At 63.0% G+C, this 16,517-nt stretch overlaps 1 protein-coding gene across 1 annotated transcript; it reads left to right on the forward strand.

The window, feature by feature from the left end:
* Positions 1 to 423: 423 nt before the first annotated feature.
* SENP3 (SUMO specific peptidase 3) lies at positions 424 to 13,849 on the forward strand. The gene is made up of 11 exons (XM_044417257.1): positions 424 to 1,883; positions 2,202 to 3,169; positions 4,093 to 4,383; positions 5,225 to 5,336; positions 6,339 to 6,486; positions 7,854 to 7,901; positions 8,457 to 8,534; positions 10,315 to 10,452; positions 10,808 to 10,891; positions 12,027 to 12,077; positions 13,438 to 13,849. Exons 2-11 carry the CDS (start codon positions 2,215 to 2,217, stop codon positions 13,546 to 13,548), a joined length of 2,016 nt encoding a protein of 671 aa, XP_044273192.1. The 5' UTR covers positions 424 to 1,883; positions 2,202 to 2,214; the 3' UTR covers positions 13,549 to 13,849.
* Positions 13,850 to 16,517: the final 2,668 nt, after the last annotated feature.

Raw genomic sequence — 16,517 nt, forward strand, 5'->3', positions numbered from 1 at the left:
TTTGGGTAGCACGAGACCTTTCCCTCGGCCGGGCCCCGCGGGCCCCCGTCCCCCGGACAGGGCCCCGCTCGTGGCCCGCGCGCCGCCGGCAGGCTCGCTCCCCGCGCTCTCCGCGGCGCCGCGCGGCGCGGCGGGCCCCTCCTGCCCCGCGGATCGCTCTCCGGGCCTCCCCGCGGCCACGCCCCCTTTCCCGGCCTCCCTCTTGCAAGTGGCGTCGCCCCGGCCACGCCCCCGCCCCGCCCCGGCCCGATGGGGGCTTCTGGGCGCCCGCCCGCCTTCCCCGGAACTGCCCGCTCGCCCGCCCGCCCGCCCGGGGAGGCCCACGAGCGGCGTGCCCGGGGCTCGCCCGCACGCGGGTCCAGCCCTCGCCGACCGGCTCCGGTGTGTCCTCCTGGGGGCGGAGGCTTCGCGCGTTCCTGTGCGGGAGTCGGTGCCGCGATCCGTCGCCGGGCGGAACGGCCCAGCAGCTCCTCTGCAGCCCGAGATCCGGGATGCCCGCCTCTCTCGCCAAAGGCTTTGGGTAGCACGAGACATGTAGCTGGGGGCCCTCGGAGCTGAGGGGGCGCCGCCGATCACGGCAGCCGCGGTGGGCGGCAGGGAGACCTGGATCCGCTCGGGATTTGCAGGCGATCAACAAGGCTTTCTGACCCTGGTTGTTTAAAGGGAAGAGCAGCCGCGCGTTCCTTAAGTTACTCTGCTGAAAAGAAGAAAGTTTGCTGGAACCGGGAGCGAAGTGTGTGTGGGTGGGTGGGTACGTAGGTAGGTAGGTAGGTAGGAAGGAGCTGCAAGGTCTGCCCAGCTCTGGCACAGACTGCATATGTTTGGGTAAATGTAAATGCAAATGCCTTACATTATAAGTACATCCTTTTGCACTGAGTCGATGGGTCTTCAGGTTCTGGTATAAAGGCAAAAAAGGATTTTCTAATCTTGATACCTGCTTTTCATGCAATGGAAAATATTGGGCTGGACCAACTTGTTAAGAAAGTAACTGAAACTTCAAAAGCATCACCTGTTTAAATTACATTTTTCAAGATGAGTTTGTTTTTTCGCTCTCCTGGGTCTTCTGTCCCATGCTCTGCATATGCAGTGATGGGGCTTTCTTCCACCCCTGAGAGTGCTGCATGCAGCCCTTTCCTTAAAGTGAGAGTGGAGAGAGTTGAACCTGCCTTTGCCAGCTAGTTCTTACGTCGCTGTCGCCCTGCAATCACTGGAGCATCTCAGTCTACAAAATAGTGATTCCTAATTTTTGTAGTCAGATCAAGGTGATTTCATTATGAAGGCTGTCTAGTCTTGTAGAAAACCTGTTGAACTTCCTCACGTGTCTTTAAACTTGTATGCTTAAATCCATGGAGTTCCACCAGCCCGTCCTGCGAACACTTGAGAGGGAGAGAGAGAGATCCCCTCAGCCAGTGAGGTTGTGGAATTGCGAGTTTCTAAACTCTTGCATGTTGGGAGAAGTTATATTCTTCCAGCCCTGGCTATTTTCTGTCCTTCAGCAGAGCTTTCTGCTTTTTCATACAGCAATCGCACATGAGTAAAACTGTCCAGGTATCTTTAGTGAGCAGTTCAGTAGGAATGGAAATGCCAAGCCCACCTGTGGGAAGAGGTCCATCTAGTTTAAAAACAAAAAGAGATCCATGACAGGAGGCAGGAGAAGGAACTTCTTCCCTCAATTCAAGATGCAAAGGAAAATGCCAGGCCAGGTCCTCTTACTTCAACCCCTGATTCAGTGCGATACGGAGGCACGTTTGTGGTGGCTCGAGACAAAGCCTCCAGAGACAGAAGGTGCCTCTTTACCGCCTGTTCGGGAAGGGCGACCAAGGACCGTGGGCCATTCCCCCTTTCAAGCTGTCAGTGTGGATACATGGAACGCAGCAGTGGAGGTGTGTAAATCATCCAGAGTATATGAGGTTTGCTGAGCTTTTTTTTTTTTAAAGCAGCTTCTCATGGTCATGGCTGCAAAGGCAGGTTGACAAAATCCCAGAGGTCAAACCACAGTCGCCCCGAAGGACGGCCCGCCTGTGTCCGGCGCGCCTCTTCTGCCTGAGGGCTGAGGGAAGGAGAGTGCGTTTTGCCTCACGAGCAGATGTGTGACGAGTCGAAGCAGCCCCCTGGTCCAGCAGCTCCGCGCTTTGGAGGTGGGACCTCCACCTCCCTAAACCCCCTGTGGCCAAGACACAGCCTTTCTCTCTCTCCTGCAGGCACCTGGGAGCCATGAAGGAAACGCTTCAAGACAAAGAGTGCTGGGGGCCGTCCCCAGGCCTCCGGGATCCCATGGGGCATCGGGACACGCTGTGCCGGTCTTCCCGGGAGTGGGGTGCACCTGAGCACAAACATGGTGGCTGCTTTGAGGGGAGCCGTCACTTGGCGTACGCGAAGAAGCAGCCCGCGGGCTTCACCCCTTTGTCCTCCAGCAGCGACGAGGAAGGAAAGTGGGGTCTCTCCGGCATGTCCAGCTGGGGAGTGGCAGAGGGCCCCTCCGACCCCGCTCAGAACAAAGCCGGCCGGGGGAAGGTGGCCAGGAGTGGCGGGCGGGCCTGGCCCTTCGAGGCGCGGCCCAGCTCCCATTTCAGAGGGCGCCCACCGCTGCTGGGGACCTCCAAGCGGCCCGGCTTCCGCCGGCGGCGGCAGCGGGCCCTGCGGGCCTTCCGGATGCTCCTGTATTCTAAGAGCTCTTTCCATTGGAAGCTGTGGGGCAAGATGGCATCCAAAGGGCGCCGCCGGGGAGGAGCGAAGCGGGCCCGGTCCTCCCTGTCCCTCTCCCCCGGCTCCCAGGCTGATGACGACCCCCTCCCCGTCTATAAAGTGAGCTGCCGCTTAGGGGAGGAGGACTGCCCGGGGGGAGCCAGGCGGAGGCCCTGCCCTGCCCGCTTCAAGCCCCGCCCGGCCGAGCCCCACCTGAACTATGAGCTGGACGCGGCCTTCCCCCCGGCTTCGCCCGCGCCTCAGCCCACCCGCCTCGGCCTGCTGGGAGCCCTGATGGATGATGCCTCGCCCTACCCCCAGTATGTGGAGCTGCGGAGGGTCAGTTTCGACAAGGACCCGGGAGCTATGGAGCTGGACGAGGAAGACGCTGCCGCCATGCTGAAGTACCCTGTGGGGGGTCCCCAGGCCTCCCCCAGAACTAGGAAGATCGGCGAGAGTGAGCACAGTCTGGACGGCGATGGAGGTAAACCTCGGCCTTGGCTAGGCCAAGCCTCGGTGTTTGTGGCGTGAGCCAAGAAGGGCTGCTGGGACAAAAGCGTTGAGCGTGTGGGTGCCGCTCGGTGGGCTCGCACAGCCTTCCGCAGCCAGGGTCCCTCCCCCCCCCCCCCGCTGTGACGGACTGCGAGGCGCACAGGTGGCGGTGGTGCCCCGGCAGGCCTGTGCCAGCCGGGAAGGGAGCGGATTGCGGGCCAGTGCAGTGAGAAGGGGCGGGGCTGGTGGGGGGGCTGCTCCGGCCCCGAGCCGGCGGGGACACACTTCCTCGGAATGTGGATGGTGGGGAGCGCGGCCCCGATGGCTCCCGCGCAACCCTGGCCTGTGCCAGGACCTCCCTGGGGTGCTCCCGGGCGAAGGCAGAGCCACCGCCAGTGCAGAGGGCAAATGGCAGTTCGGAGGAACGCGGGGGTGGGCGGGACCGACGGAAGGGGAAGGCCAGGCGGCCGCCGGCTGCAGCTTCCGGCTCTTCCTGCCGGCTGCTCCGCCTTAGGAGAGGCGTGTGGAGTGGAAGAAAAATGGCATGAAAGTCGGACGGCCAGTCCATTGTTATTATTATTATTATTATAACATTTCTATGCCGCCCCTTAGAGGTGGGTCTGGGCTGCAGGGGTTCTGCCCTGCCGCGAGCAACTCGCTGCCTCTCATCACAAGGGGAAGGGGAGAAGAGAGCGCTGCGACGGAGGACGGGAGTGGGGCGATCCTGCGAGGGGCTGCGTGCCAGAGCCCCTGCCTCACCTGTCGGGGCCCTCGGTCTGATCCCTGGCAGCCCCCGGGACAGCCTGCACTCTGGCTGGGGCGGTGCGGCCGCCTGTCTTCCCGGTCGGAGGCCGCCGTGGGACGCTCGGGCCCTTCCCGGCCGCTCACGCCGTCCTCCGCCTCCCCGTGCTGCAGGCTCCGCGGCTGCCCTTCCCAACGGGTTTGCCCCCCTCACTCCGGATGGCGACTTCTGCTCCCTGCCTGGCGTCACAGACGCCACCATCCTCATCAGCAACGTGTGCAGCATCGGGGGCCCCGCGGCCGAGGAGCTCTTCCAGGGCCCCCGGGACACAGACCGGCCGCTGGACCCTTCCGGCCGGGGGATCGACGCGGGGGGCCAGCCCGCCGAGGGGGCCCAGGACCGGCTCGGCGAGAAAGCCGCCCAGCACAGCCCGCTGAGGGAAGAGCACATCACATGTGTGCACAGTAAGGCCCGGCGGCGGGGGGGGGCAAGGGGGGCCGGCCGGAGGGCGTGACGGGGAGGCTGGGCAGGCCCCGCGGCTCCCCCTGCTCTGCGGCGGGCAAGCAGCGAGGAGAGGACTAGGGCGCGATCCGGGTGGGCGAGGGCGCCCGGGGTCTGGCAGGGCCGGGTTGGGGGTCCGCCCCGCCTCAGGCAGCCTGCCTGCTCTTGCTTCGGGGAGGCAGGCACGAGGGCGGGAAGGGGCACCGGCTTTCTCTGGGTTCCGTGCTGCACAGAAAGGGGTGCGTGGATTGATGGGGGGCAGCGAGTCCTCTCTGAATTCGGGGGCCCTGGCCGTCCCCAGCAGAAGCAGAGCGGGGCCCGTGGCGGCCAGGCCGGGTGGGTGGGTGAAGAGCGGCCCTGCCAGGTCAGGCCCAGCAGGGGCACACCAGCTGCCTGCAGGGCCCCCCTCGGGGGTGCGCAAGTCCCACCCGCCCCAGCTTCTCCTCGGGGTGTGCATGCACCTGTTCCCACTGATACTGACCAGTAGGACTGGCAGCCGCTGAAGGCCGCCGCCTCCTCCTCCGTGAATTTGTCCAGGCCCCTGTAAGGCCTTCCACGGGAATGCCACAGTTCAGCTAGGGCTGTGTGAAGCCCTGAGGCCATCAGCCTTATGGGAGGGACCCACATTCTAGCATGGGGGGGGAGGAGGGAGATGTCGCCCTCTGCCCTTCCCCCGCACCAGGCCCAATGCCATGCCCCCCCCCCACCCATTCCCTCGGCTGAACTCCCCTGCCCTGCATGTGCCGCAGCTGGTCCGGCTCGGAGGGGTCTCTTGTCCCAAGCTGCTCTCTGCTCTTCCCTCAGACATCCTGGACGAGTTCCTGCAGACATACGGCAGCCTCATCCCCATCAGCGTGGACGAGGTGGTGGAGAAGCTGGAGGACATCTTCCAGCAGGAGTTCTCCCCGCCCCAGAGGTACACCCCTTCTTCTCTCCCCTGTCCCCGGACAGCTTCCAGCCCAGTGCTCCATCTCCGCCCCCAGCGAGCCGGTTCTCCCAGGAGGCCTGGACACGCGGAATAAGACGGGGAAGGTCTGCAGCCGGTGCCAGGAGGCCAGCCGTCTCCAGCAGTCTGGGGATTTTCTGGGAGCTGGGAGCCAGCTTGGGTGGGCGGTGGAGCGGGTGGCCCGAGCCCCTCTGTCCTGAAGGGAGGCGCCCGGCCTGCCTGGGAGCGCAGCGACGGCCCTCCTGATCGGCTTGACTCTTCAGGTCTCGCGCAAGTCTGTCTGGGCTCAGTCACTCCATCCTCACACTTAGCTCTGCTTTCTATCCAGGACGGATTGTAAAAGCTGAGAGTCAAAATGAGCAGAATGCTGAGGCCTAATTAGGGATATATCAGGAGGTTCTTGTGGGGGAGAGAGTTTTCCTGGCCCCTCCATGGTGGCCGTTTGGGTGCAAATTCTTTCCGTCCCACAGAAGGAGGGGCGGACGGGGCTGCCGGTGGGCGCAGGGCACGGCTGAGCGTGACGGCAGCGCCGAGCGCACCGTGCTTCACGTTCATGCCAGGACGAAGGCTTCGCAGTTCCACACAGGGTGGGAATCTGCAGGCAGCAGCTTGTAATTTCAGGCTGGCCCCTCTGCCCACGTTGTTTTCCTAAATAGGAGAGCACTGAGCACGATCTTTTTATATTTATATTTTATATTATATTCAGGGGTGGGAGCCCCTCCTGGCCCAGAGTTTTGGAGATGGTCCTGGGACCTCTTTCCAGCAGTGGGTTGAGCCTCCGCGAAGGGCAAGGAGCGGCACCCGAGTTGCAAAGTGGCCGAGCGGCGGGTGGCTGAGGGACAGCAAGCTGGCTGCCGGGGGGGCGGGCGTGGCCCCCGGGTTGAGTGCAGGACCTCGGGGCCCCTGGGCCGGACGAGCCTCTGCGCCCCATAGCCAAGGGCGCTTGCTCACGGACTCTCTCGGGCCCAGCAGGAAGGGCATGGTGAACCAGCTGATCCAGTCCTACCAGCGCATGCCGGGCAATGCCGTGGTGCGGACCTTCCGGGTCACCTACAAGCGCCACGTGGTCACCATGGACGACTTGCAGACGCTCTATGGGCCCAACTGGCTCAACGACCAGGTGAGCCGCGCGGGGAGGCCTTGGGAAGAGGGGTGCCGCAGGGAGCAGGTGCCGGGGGCCGCCGGGCGGAGGGGCCGCCCCCCCGGCTCGGTCTGCTCGGAGCCAACGCAAATGGCTGGACTTGACCTGAAAGCGGGGAGGAGCACGTCCTGGGGCCTGAATGGGGCCCTGCTGCTCCGCTGGAACCTCTCGGGAGCCTTGCCCCCCTGTGCCGCCCCTGGCAAGCCCGCAGCAAAGGGGTCATGCCTGCTGTGCTTCCCGGTAGCACTGGGCTGGCAGGGGCGGTTTGACCAACTGGGGGGCCCTGTGCGCTGGGAAATTGGGTGTGTGGATGGAGCCCTGCTCTGCTCTGCTCCGCTCCGCTCCTCCAGTCCTACTGGGAAACGGCTCCATGCAGCTGGGTCTTGTTTCCAGCCGAAGCACAGGGACGCTGGGGTCAGCGCACTCTGGCCACGCTGTGAAGCGAGCCCGGATCGGCCTGGGGCTGCCCTGACTGAGCAAGTGGGTCCTCAGAGGTGGCCCCGGGCCAGGCCGCCTCGAAGGCGTGGCAGGGGTTGCGTGAGCCGACCTCCTCCGTGGCGGCAGCCCCCCAGCTCTGCCCTGTCCTCCCCAGAGAAGCCCCCCAGGGCCAGGCGAAAGCACGCGTGTTCACACAGACTTCCAAGAGGGGCCTCTGTCCTTGCTGCTCGCAAGGACTTGGAAGCGGGTTCCCCCCTTGCGAATGCTTTTGGATGCGGGTCACGCGCCACGGACTGTGTGCGCGCCTCTGTGTGCGGTGGCTTTCCCGCCTCTCGCCCCGCTTGCGTTCTGTTTGCTCATCTCCCTGCGCGCGCATTGCTAGGAAGCCGCAGGGGCCTTTGGGAAGATGCCCAGTCCCCGTCCCCTCTCAGGGCAGCGCCTCTAGCTGTCACTCAGGGAGAGGAGCGCCAGCCTACCTTGCAGGGCTGTCCTCGGGACAGCGCACAGGCAGTGCAAGCGGAAGTGGGCAGGAGGTCGATGGGGAGCCGCTGGGGAATCTCCGGGGGTCTCGGCCGCTCTTCAGGAAGGGAGTTTGGCTCTGGCTTCTTTTGGGTCAGCTGTAGCGGCAGCACGGAGGCCGCACGGGCCCCTTGGAATCTCCTCTACGGGCGCTCACGTGCAGGTTTCTGCCCACCGAGTGTGCGCCCCTGGGAGTGCCCGGGGGGAGCTCGTTCTGCCCCAGGGAGCCGCGGCTCTTCTGCGCCCGGCTTTTGTCGCTGGGCTTTTGGCGGGGGCATGAGCATTGTGAAAGTGTGCTCTGCCAGGCTCCGCTGCCGCCTCACGGGGAGCGTGTTCCTCCCTCGGGTTGAGGGTGCCCGCCCGACCACCTCCTCTCCTCCTCTGGGCAGGTCATGAACATGTACGGGGATCTTGTCATGGATACAGTGCCAGAGAAGGTGAGCTTCTGGTCCTGAATTTCCCGCTTGAGGTAGGTCGGGGAGCTGAAAGGGCCATAGCGAGCGGGCTGCCCACGCAGGTCACAAGCTGGCTGCTCGGGCTGCCCCTCCCTGTGCCACACGGCTTGCGTTGCACCCCGCGGGGGGAGGGCGGAGGAGAGGGAGGTGCCGCCCGGCAGTGGGTTGTGGCCGTCTCGAGGACCCCCATCTTCTGCGCTTCGAAAGGCAAGCGGAGGAAGGGGAAAGGAAGGAAGACGAGGAGCCAGACTCGAGGAGGACTGGGGAAGGCAGATAGCTGGCTTTACAGAGGCCAAGCGGGTCCCGCTTAGGAGTGGATTCCGCATCGGGCGCTGCCGAGGACCGTTCGGCACGCCGGCCCAAGCTGGTGCTCGCGCAGCAGCGGCCTTCCCCCGAGGCCCCGCGGGCCGGTGCGGCCTGGGGCGAGCCGCTGAACCCCAGCTGCGTCCCTGGCTGGGCTGGTGCCCCTCCCCACCCTCAGCCCGGGTTCCAGCCCCTCCCGTCCTGCAAGCAACACTCCTGTTGTTTCCCTGCCAGGTGCATTTCTTCAACAGTTTTTTCTACGATAAGCTACGAACCAAGGGGTACGAGGGCGTGAAGCGCTGGACCAAGAACGTAAGGAGCTGCCGGGGGCCGCGGGGCGCCTGCCTGGGGGGGCACAGGGGCTGGTGGGCGGCTGGGGCTGCATCAGGGAGACTTGGGCGTGGGATTGATACCTTGGTAGAGAGAATAATTCTGAAACGGAGCAAGGGGGACTTTCACCAGGAGTGCCTGTCTCACTGTTGACAACAGGCGTGGAGGGACTGGATTTAAATTTTAAAATCGGAAAAGAAAATCATTGGTTGGGGATAGTGAGTGCGCTTATAATAACAGGATTTTATCTTGTTCAGAACCGAAGGGGAAAATAAATACTATCTGTTCCCTGCGAATTGAATATTCACAAGTGTGTTTGCGGTCCAAATAAACTGTCCATGAAAAGAGTTGACATAATTTCCAAGGATAATATGGAAGGATAGGAAACATTTAGTCTCTAAACTGTCTAACTTAAAATGTGACCCAGAACCAGAATAAGTCCCAAACCGCCTGTGATTAAAGAGGCATAGAGCATATGGGGAAATGGGTCAGCGGAAGCATCAGTGGAAGAATGGACCAGATTAAACCTCAGCCCGGCAAGATGGCTTTCCGTTTAGGACCACGTGGCATAATACTTGCAGTGAGCCAAGTGGGTGCTATTTGCTGAACTATTGGGACTGGGAGAAACAAGGGATTTTAAAAAGTCTTATTTGGTAGAAATGGGCAGCAGCAGAAAGAACCGGGAGTGCTGTCTGTAAATACTAGCAAAAACATGGTCGGGCGCGAACCTTCTTTTGCTTCTTCAGAGTGATAGCTTTGTACACAAGATTCGTGGCTCCTGCGGCCGGAAGACTGCAGACGATGCTGTTGAGGAAGACATGCCCGGGCACCGTGCGGGGTCGCCCTGGTGGGCACCTTCTGCTAGGAGGGGAGGCACAGCAGGACATACACCGGAAACCCAGGAAGCACCTTATGGGTTGGAGGGGGGAGCAGGGAGTTGGTAAAAGAATCCAGTCTTAGATCAGTATGCAGTTGTACTTTACATTGCTCTAAGCTGAAAAATAAGAAGCTTTTCCTTTCTGACGAGAGTAGGTGGCAAGGGAAGGACTGGTGGGTCAGGGCTGCTCTGCTCATGTTGCCCATATGCATCAGCAGCTTTACTTTATTTATTTAATGTATGCTGCCCCATTAGCCATGGGCTCTCTGGGTAGTTCATAACATAACAAACAACATCATAAAATAATACAATTCATTTATAACAATCCTAATATAAAAGTATCCAATAAAGTAACAATACAATAAAAAAGAAAAAAGGCAAAGAAAAGGGCAATTGATATATATTAAATGGCCTGAGCGCATAAATAAAAGCAACCCTTACTAAAAAGCTTATCTGGCATAAAATTAGAATATGGCAGCAGAAGCAGGAATGTAAGCCATAAAAACCATTAAAAGCATTAAACCAAAACCGTTCACCTGCCAAAGTAATCACAGAAAGGGTCTGTTTTTAAGTGGTGCCTGCCAGCAGGAAGGGCTGGTCCCAGCCAAACCTGAGATGGTACCATTATGGAGAACGCCCTTCTCGCGGCCTCCCTCTTGCTTGGCTTAGAAAACACAACTCAGGGAGATGGGAAGGGCCAGCTTGGACGATGCCAGGAATTCCGCCTTCCCCAGGGGCTGCGGTCCACTCCGCCCCCAGGCCCGGGCCCCGCTGTGGGCATCCCATCCGGCTCCCGGGCTGCATCGGAGGGGCGAGGTGGGAGGGACCCCCCCGCGGCTGGCTGCGGGGGACAAGAGTGCCGACCTCACTTGGTACCTCCTGCAGGTGGACATCTTCAACAAGGAGCTGCTGCTCATCCCGATCCACCTGGAGGTTCACTGGTCTCTGATCTGCGTGGAGGTGAAGCAGAAGAAAATCACGTACCTGGACTCCCAGCGCACCCTCAACCGGAGATGCCCGAAGGTGAGAGGGGCGGCCACGGTGCTCCCTGTGGGCCTCGCCGCCACGGCGCTCTTGTCTAAGGCTTGCAAACGGCTCGTGACTTTCTTCGAAGAACCCGGGACTCTCTGGGGTGGCTGAAGGCCTCCCTAAATTCTTGGGGTTCCTTGAAGGAAGGAAGGAACCACGCTGGCTGACCATGAGTTTGTCGCCTGCCTTGAATTTGGAGCTGACGGTTGAGCCTGCTAGGAAGAAGCTACATGAAGGGTCGGTGTTTGCGGGGAGCCTCCCAGCAGGCAGAGGGGTGTGGCCTGGGAAGGGGCGGTTGGCAAGCCGGGGACCGGGTTCAGGCTCAGCTGCCTCTTCTCTCTCACCGCAGCACATCTGCAGATACCTGCAGGCCGAAGCGGACAAGAAGAACCGCCCAGACTTCAGAGATGGCTGGAAAGGGGTTTTCCAGATGGTGAGTGTTCTGCCTCCCTCCTGTCTGGGGACACGGTGGGGGGGGGGGGTGCCCCCCTCCCTCTGCACAGAGGGGAGCCCGAAATGGTGCCCGCTTCAGCTAGACCGGAGTTGCCCATCTGCGCGCCTGTGGACTGAACCTTGGCGTTGTCAGCGGCCTCGAGCTTGTCTCATCTGCCGGCAACCGGCATCAGTCCGGCATCCCAGTGCTGTGGCCCGGGGGCGTGCCGTGGGGAGCCCTGCCACAGCTTGCGTGCCCCCCAGCTCCTCCCACACTCTTTGAGGCCAGGAGGGGGCCACTGGTGCCTGGGGACCCCCCAGGCAAGAGGGGCCCAGGGGGAGGCGCCGCTGCCCCATCTCGCCTGCTGCTCCGAGTTCTGCCCAGCCGCGTGGCCGTGGCCTCACGCACTGGAAGTTCCCTGTTCTCTTTCCTCCACGGGTGGGGAGGGAATTTTGGGGGACAGACCAGGGAGCGGAGGTTGTGGGGAGACCGTGGCCATTTTCCCTAGCCTTGTGCCCTGTGCCCTGTGCCCGCCCCCCCGAACCTGGTGTATCGTGGAGGCTCTGGACAGCAGCTCCCGGGAATTCTGCATTGCCCCCCGTGCTTCTGGCGAGAACCAGGCTGGGGGGTCTGTCCTCAGTCGTGCCGGGGGCCACGCACCGTGGCGAAGACTGCGGGAGGCGATGCCGGGGCAGAAAAGCAGGGAGGCGCAACGCACGGTCCCGGAGGGAGTTCGCCCCCGGCTTGGCCGCTGCAGGACAGGAGGCCTCGGCGGTAGGCCAAGTGAGGCCCTTGGCTCGGTCAGGCCAGGATCGGCTGTTCTTGCAGGCCAGGGGAGGGGCGCTTGCCCGTGTCCTCGCCCAGAGAGGCTGATCGGCCGGAACTGGAGGACCCAGTGTTGGGGGGTTTGGCCTTGAGCGGCAGGATGTGCTGACACCTGGGGCAAACGGGCGCGAGGCACCAGGTTGGAAGGTGCCTCTTTTATAGGGGAACTGAAAGGGGAACCTGTTGGCTCAGGAGGAAGTCCTAAAAGGCGACAGCCAGTGGTGCCTTCACAGAGGCGGTCCGGGACATGGCGAGATCCCCCATGGCGCAGCTCCGGCTGCCCTCTGACCCATCTCGTTTTTCCCCTCAGAACATTGCCAGACAAAACAACGACAGCGATTGTGGAGCATTTGTCCTGCAGGTGAGGCTGAGTCTTGGCTTTTCAGAACGACAGTGGGCACCTCACTCTCCCAGATCAGGGTTCTGCGCCTCTTCTCTGACCCCACCGCCCCTTCTGGCTGGAGGACTCTGGGAGTGAGCAGGCTCTGGGGAGCCTCTGGGGTGAGCTCTGAAGGCTGCCGGAGCCCCGGGCTCGGAGCGGCCGAAGCTTCGGGGGATACCCCATCAGGGGCTCTAGGCAGACGCTGTTGGCCTCGGTTGCCCGTCCTGGGCAGCTGGAGAATTCAACGTTAGTCTAAGATTCCGCATTCTGAGATGACTGTTCAAAGAAAATCGGTCCGTTTCTAATCCTGAATGCTGCAAAGACTATTTGATGTGTCCCCATCTCGCTTTGCAAGGGAAAATCTTTACCTTGAAAGATTTGCAGAATAAGCATTATCCAAAGTATAGTGACAGAACAGGGTCCCCCCCCGCCCCCACCGGTAGCCGAGCAAGCGCCTTCTCCCCGGGCCTGGTGATCCTTGGCCAGCGCCGAGCCTTCAGCAGCGGGGGGACAGCTCTGCCCTCTCTCTCGCCTTCCCCTGGGGAAGGCAGTCCTCTGGCACAATCCGTGCAGAAAGGGCCTGACGAACCGCCGAGGCATTTGAGGAGCCGGAACGGAGCCTCGGTCGAGGAGGGCGCGTTCCTCAGGGCCTCACCGCCACGCGGAAGACACTTCACGTGACGCCGTCGTGGCGGCTGGTAGAAGTGCGGCTCCAGGGGCAGAGCGTGTGAGATTTCGGCCAGAGCCCTTTCGGCCTGGCGCCGTGCGTTCCATGTGGGCTGCCCCGCTCGGAGGGAGCCCCTGCGCGTGCCTGTAGCCGTCGCCCGCTGAATCGGGGCCCGCGCACCGAGGAGCGACGGCCCTCGCTCGATTGTAGCGGCTGTGCCGGGCGACCCGGCGGGCGCTGCTCGCGCAGGGAGCGCTGGACCTTCCTCCCTCACCCAACATGCCGCGTCCGTCCCCGGGGCCCGGCTTCCTAGCCAGATCATGTGCTGGGGCTGCCGCTGCACCCCTGCCCCAAAGCGGCCACTTCCCCTTCCTGCGCACCCGGCGGAAGAGAGCTGTGGGGCGATGGCTGCACGGGCGGGCCAGCCCCACGGAGTGAGCACCGACCCTTTCTCTGCCTCCGTGCTGCGGGGCGCGAGGCGGCTTCCCTCGCCAGGGTGATGGGCGCGAACTGTGGATGGAGGGAGAGACTCCCTCCCCACTTGGCTTCTGCGAGAGGAGGAGAAGCTGCAAGTTGCTGATTTCTCTCTGTCTCTCTCTGTCTCTCTCGCTCTCTGTCTTTGTCTGTCTGTCTGTCTCTCCCTCCGTCTCCCTCTCTCCCTCTCTCGTGTAGTATTCCAAATTTCTGGCTCTGGGCCTCCCTTTCACGTTCACGCAGCAAGACATGCCGAAACTCCGCCGACAGATGTACAAGGAGTTGTGCCACTGCAAACTCATTGCGTGATGGGCCGACACACACACACACACACACCCCCACCGCCTTGGACAGATGGACACACGACTCTCCCTTCCTGCCGCTGGGAGCAGCCCCCCAAAAGTTCTCCCTCCCTCGTTGGGGCGCAGGTTCGGATGCCATCAGATTTGGGGTACATACCAAGGGGACTGTTAGGTCACTGGAACTCCGAGGTTGAATAACCGGACTCATTTGGGGGGAATTTTTTAATCCAAGTTACCCCCTCTTTCTTCTCTTCCTGGTCTTTTTTTTGTTTTGTGTTGTTCATATTTAAACCCAGCACAGGGTGGCAGTTCTCTAGGTTGGTTTTTTGGGCTCTGGGGTGGGATTGGGGAGGGGGGGGTTATATACCTGACGTGCCCTCTGCAAATGCACCACTCCAGATCTGAGGAAGGGGCACCGCGTCCTGCAGTGGGGACCAGGAAGGGAGGGGGGAGGACTAAACCCCCCCACGGCTCCCTCTGCTTTTATCAATCTGTTGGTTACTTGTGTTAGTGGGTAATGTATGTTTTTCCCCCCCAGAAAAAGGGGAAGGCGTTGGAAAGGGGGCGAGGGATAGTGGTGGGGGGGGGGGACAAGTTTATACACTGGGGCCGAGGTAACTGAAACAAGCATTTTTTATACGAAGGCTACCATTGTGGGTAATAAAAAAGCGCTCTTTGGAGAAGCACGCAAGTGCAGCCGGACCTCCTGCCTCCCCCCGCAAAGCCACGTGCCAGCGCTTGCGGCGCCCCCGCCGGGCCGGGCACGTGGGCGAACGTTGGGCTTGGGTTTTGGTGCGGGAAACGAAAACGGGCCGGCAAGCCAGCCCCGGCCCTTCGTGCCGAAGGAGCACTTCTTAGGTTGCTCTCCTGCCTTCCGGGGAGCGCGGGGGGGCTCACATCGCCCTCCCCCGGCGGCTGCTCTGTCTCGCCCCCCAGCAGCCCTGGGAGGCGGGCTGGCCTGAGGGCCTGAGACGGGCCCCGCGCCCCCCGGCGAGTTCCGCGCCCGAGCGGGGACTGGGACTCGGACCGCCCGGGTCCCAGCCTGGCACTCGCCGCCACGGCCCACCTGGCTTCCCGCAGGAGCACGAGGCGAGTCCCAGCGTTGCTCGGGGGGGCTGCCCAGGCGGGGTTCTCGGGGTGGGGCCACAGCCCTTGGCTAAGGGCCCGGCTGCCATGGGTTAGCCGGAGTGGCACCGGTCACTGCAGAAAAGCGAGTCACGCCGCCCGGGCGTCCCGCCTTCCGTAACGCGCAGCCTCTGTCAGAGCGCTTCCGCTGGAGAGTCCTGAGAGAAACCGGGTGAGGCCGGGCGCAGCCAAGCTTCAGGGGCAGCGCTGGGCATGGGCCAGGTGGTATCGCAGGTGGTTTGCCTCTGGGGAACATGGGTGGGAGAGTGCCTGCTGGACTCGACGCTCAGCTCCAGCAGGGTTCCTGTCCCCCAAAAGCTGCTCCAAAGTCCGCTTCAGCCCCTCTGCTTCCTTCCCCCGCCGGGCATTTTGGACTGCCATTCCCACCCTCGCTTGCCCTGGGCTACGCTGCCGAGGATCAACGGGAGTGGTGGACCTCAGTGAGTTCCCGCGTTCGGCGGCTGAGGCCCGTGCAAGAGCCCCGCAGTTCATGTGCGAAGTGGAAGCCGGGTGGTGTGGAGCAGCTCTCCTGCTCGGCCGGGACAGGAGGCTCTGGTGGGAGACTCGGGAGGGAGGCCGTGGCTGCCCCAGCCGTGGCTCAGACGCTCTCCGATACTGAGTTGTTGGGACTGGCGTGGCCCCGGCTGCCCAGCCGCTCCCGGTGAGCTGGCCCAGCGCATCGGGCCTGCGCGTCCACGTCTCCGGGTGTCGCTCCCCCGAGAACCCCTCCCCAGCCTGTTCTGCGCCGGCTTCTTCCTCACAATCACTGGGAGGGGGCTCAGCGGTTGTCCCTGAAGTACTTTGGCCTGGCGGGCAGCCGGGGCCTGGCTAGTCCCAGCCACACTGTGGGAGTGAGAACCCCGAGCCCCGGCCGGCCCGGCTCTCCTCTCCACTCCCCTCCTCTGCTCCGAGTCTGGGCCGCCATTCCCACCAGAGCCCTCCATCTCCGTGCGAGCAGGGGGAGCTTGGCCCGAGCCAGCCCAGCGGCTCCTCCACGCCTAATCCCAGGGGTGGGTGGGTTGTGTAAGGAGGCCGGGGCAGAGTGGGCCAAAGCGCCTTTGTGAGGGAGGGGCTGCAAGCCGTTCCTGGCATCCTAAGCTGTAAGGGGCCTGTGGACAGTTGTGTATTTAAGCGGCTTGGGTTCCACTCGATACCCTGGGATCGCCGGGCCTGATCATGGAAATGCAATATAAAGCCTAGCGAAAGCAGCAGTATGACCAGCACAAGCAGGCTGGGTGAATTGCATGTCTTCAGGGGGTGCCTAGAGCTCCCCGGTTTCCGCCCGTGGGGGGCCCGGTGGGAGTCGGTGCTGTCCGCCGGAGAGCAGAGGCTGCAGCGGCGGCCGCTACCTCCACGGCGCCTGGCAAGGGCTGCGCTGGACGAGATGCCCCGTGCCTCGCAAGGCGCCCTGACGCGTGTCTTGGGTGGGATGCCAGGCGGTGAAAGGTGTGGCGAACTAATGCCTGGGGGGGCGGCGGGGAGGGCCGAGGAGCTGGGACCGTGCTGCAGTGGGGCGGGCGCAAGGATGCCAGGAGGTGCCCCCCAGGGTATGGCGGGGGCCCGGGGGGCTGGAGCCGGGGCGGCCCGGGCGTCCCTGCGTGCCGCCAGGGGGCAGCTCCGCGGCGGCCGCGCCCGAGGGCGCTTCGGGGCGAGCGGGAGCCGCCGCCAAGCCGCGCTGCCCCCCGGCTCCTCCGGAACCCGCCCCGTGACTCATGCGGCCCAGCTGCTCCGCGCGGCCACGTGCGACTGACTGGGGCGGCTCCAGGCCTGCGAGGCCGGGCCTTTCGGCGGCAGCCGCCCTTCCCGGCGGGCGGGCGCCGATGCGCCTCCCGCCCGGCCCGCGGCCGCTTT

This window comes from Varanus komodoensis, unplaced genomic scaffold (assembly GCF_004798865.1).
Source record: "Varanus komodoensis strain SLA01 unplaced genomic scaffold, ASM479886v1 scaffold87, whole genome shotgun sequence".
NCBI lineage: Eukaryota > Metazoa > Chordata > Lepidosauria > Squamata > Varanidae > Varanus > Varanus komodoensis.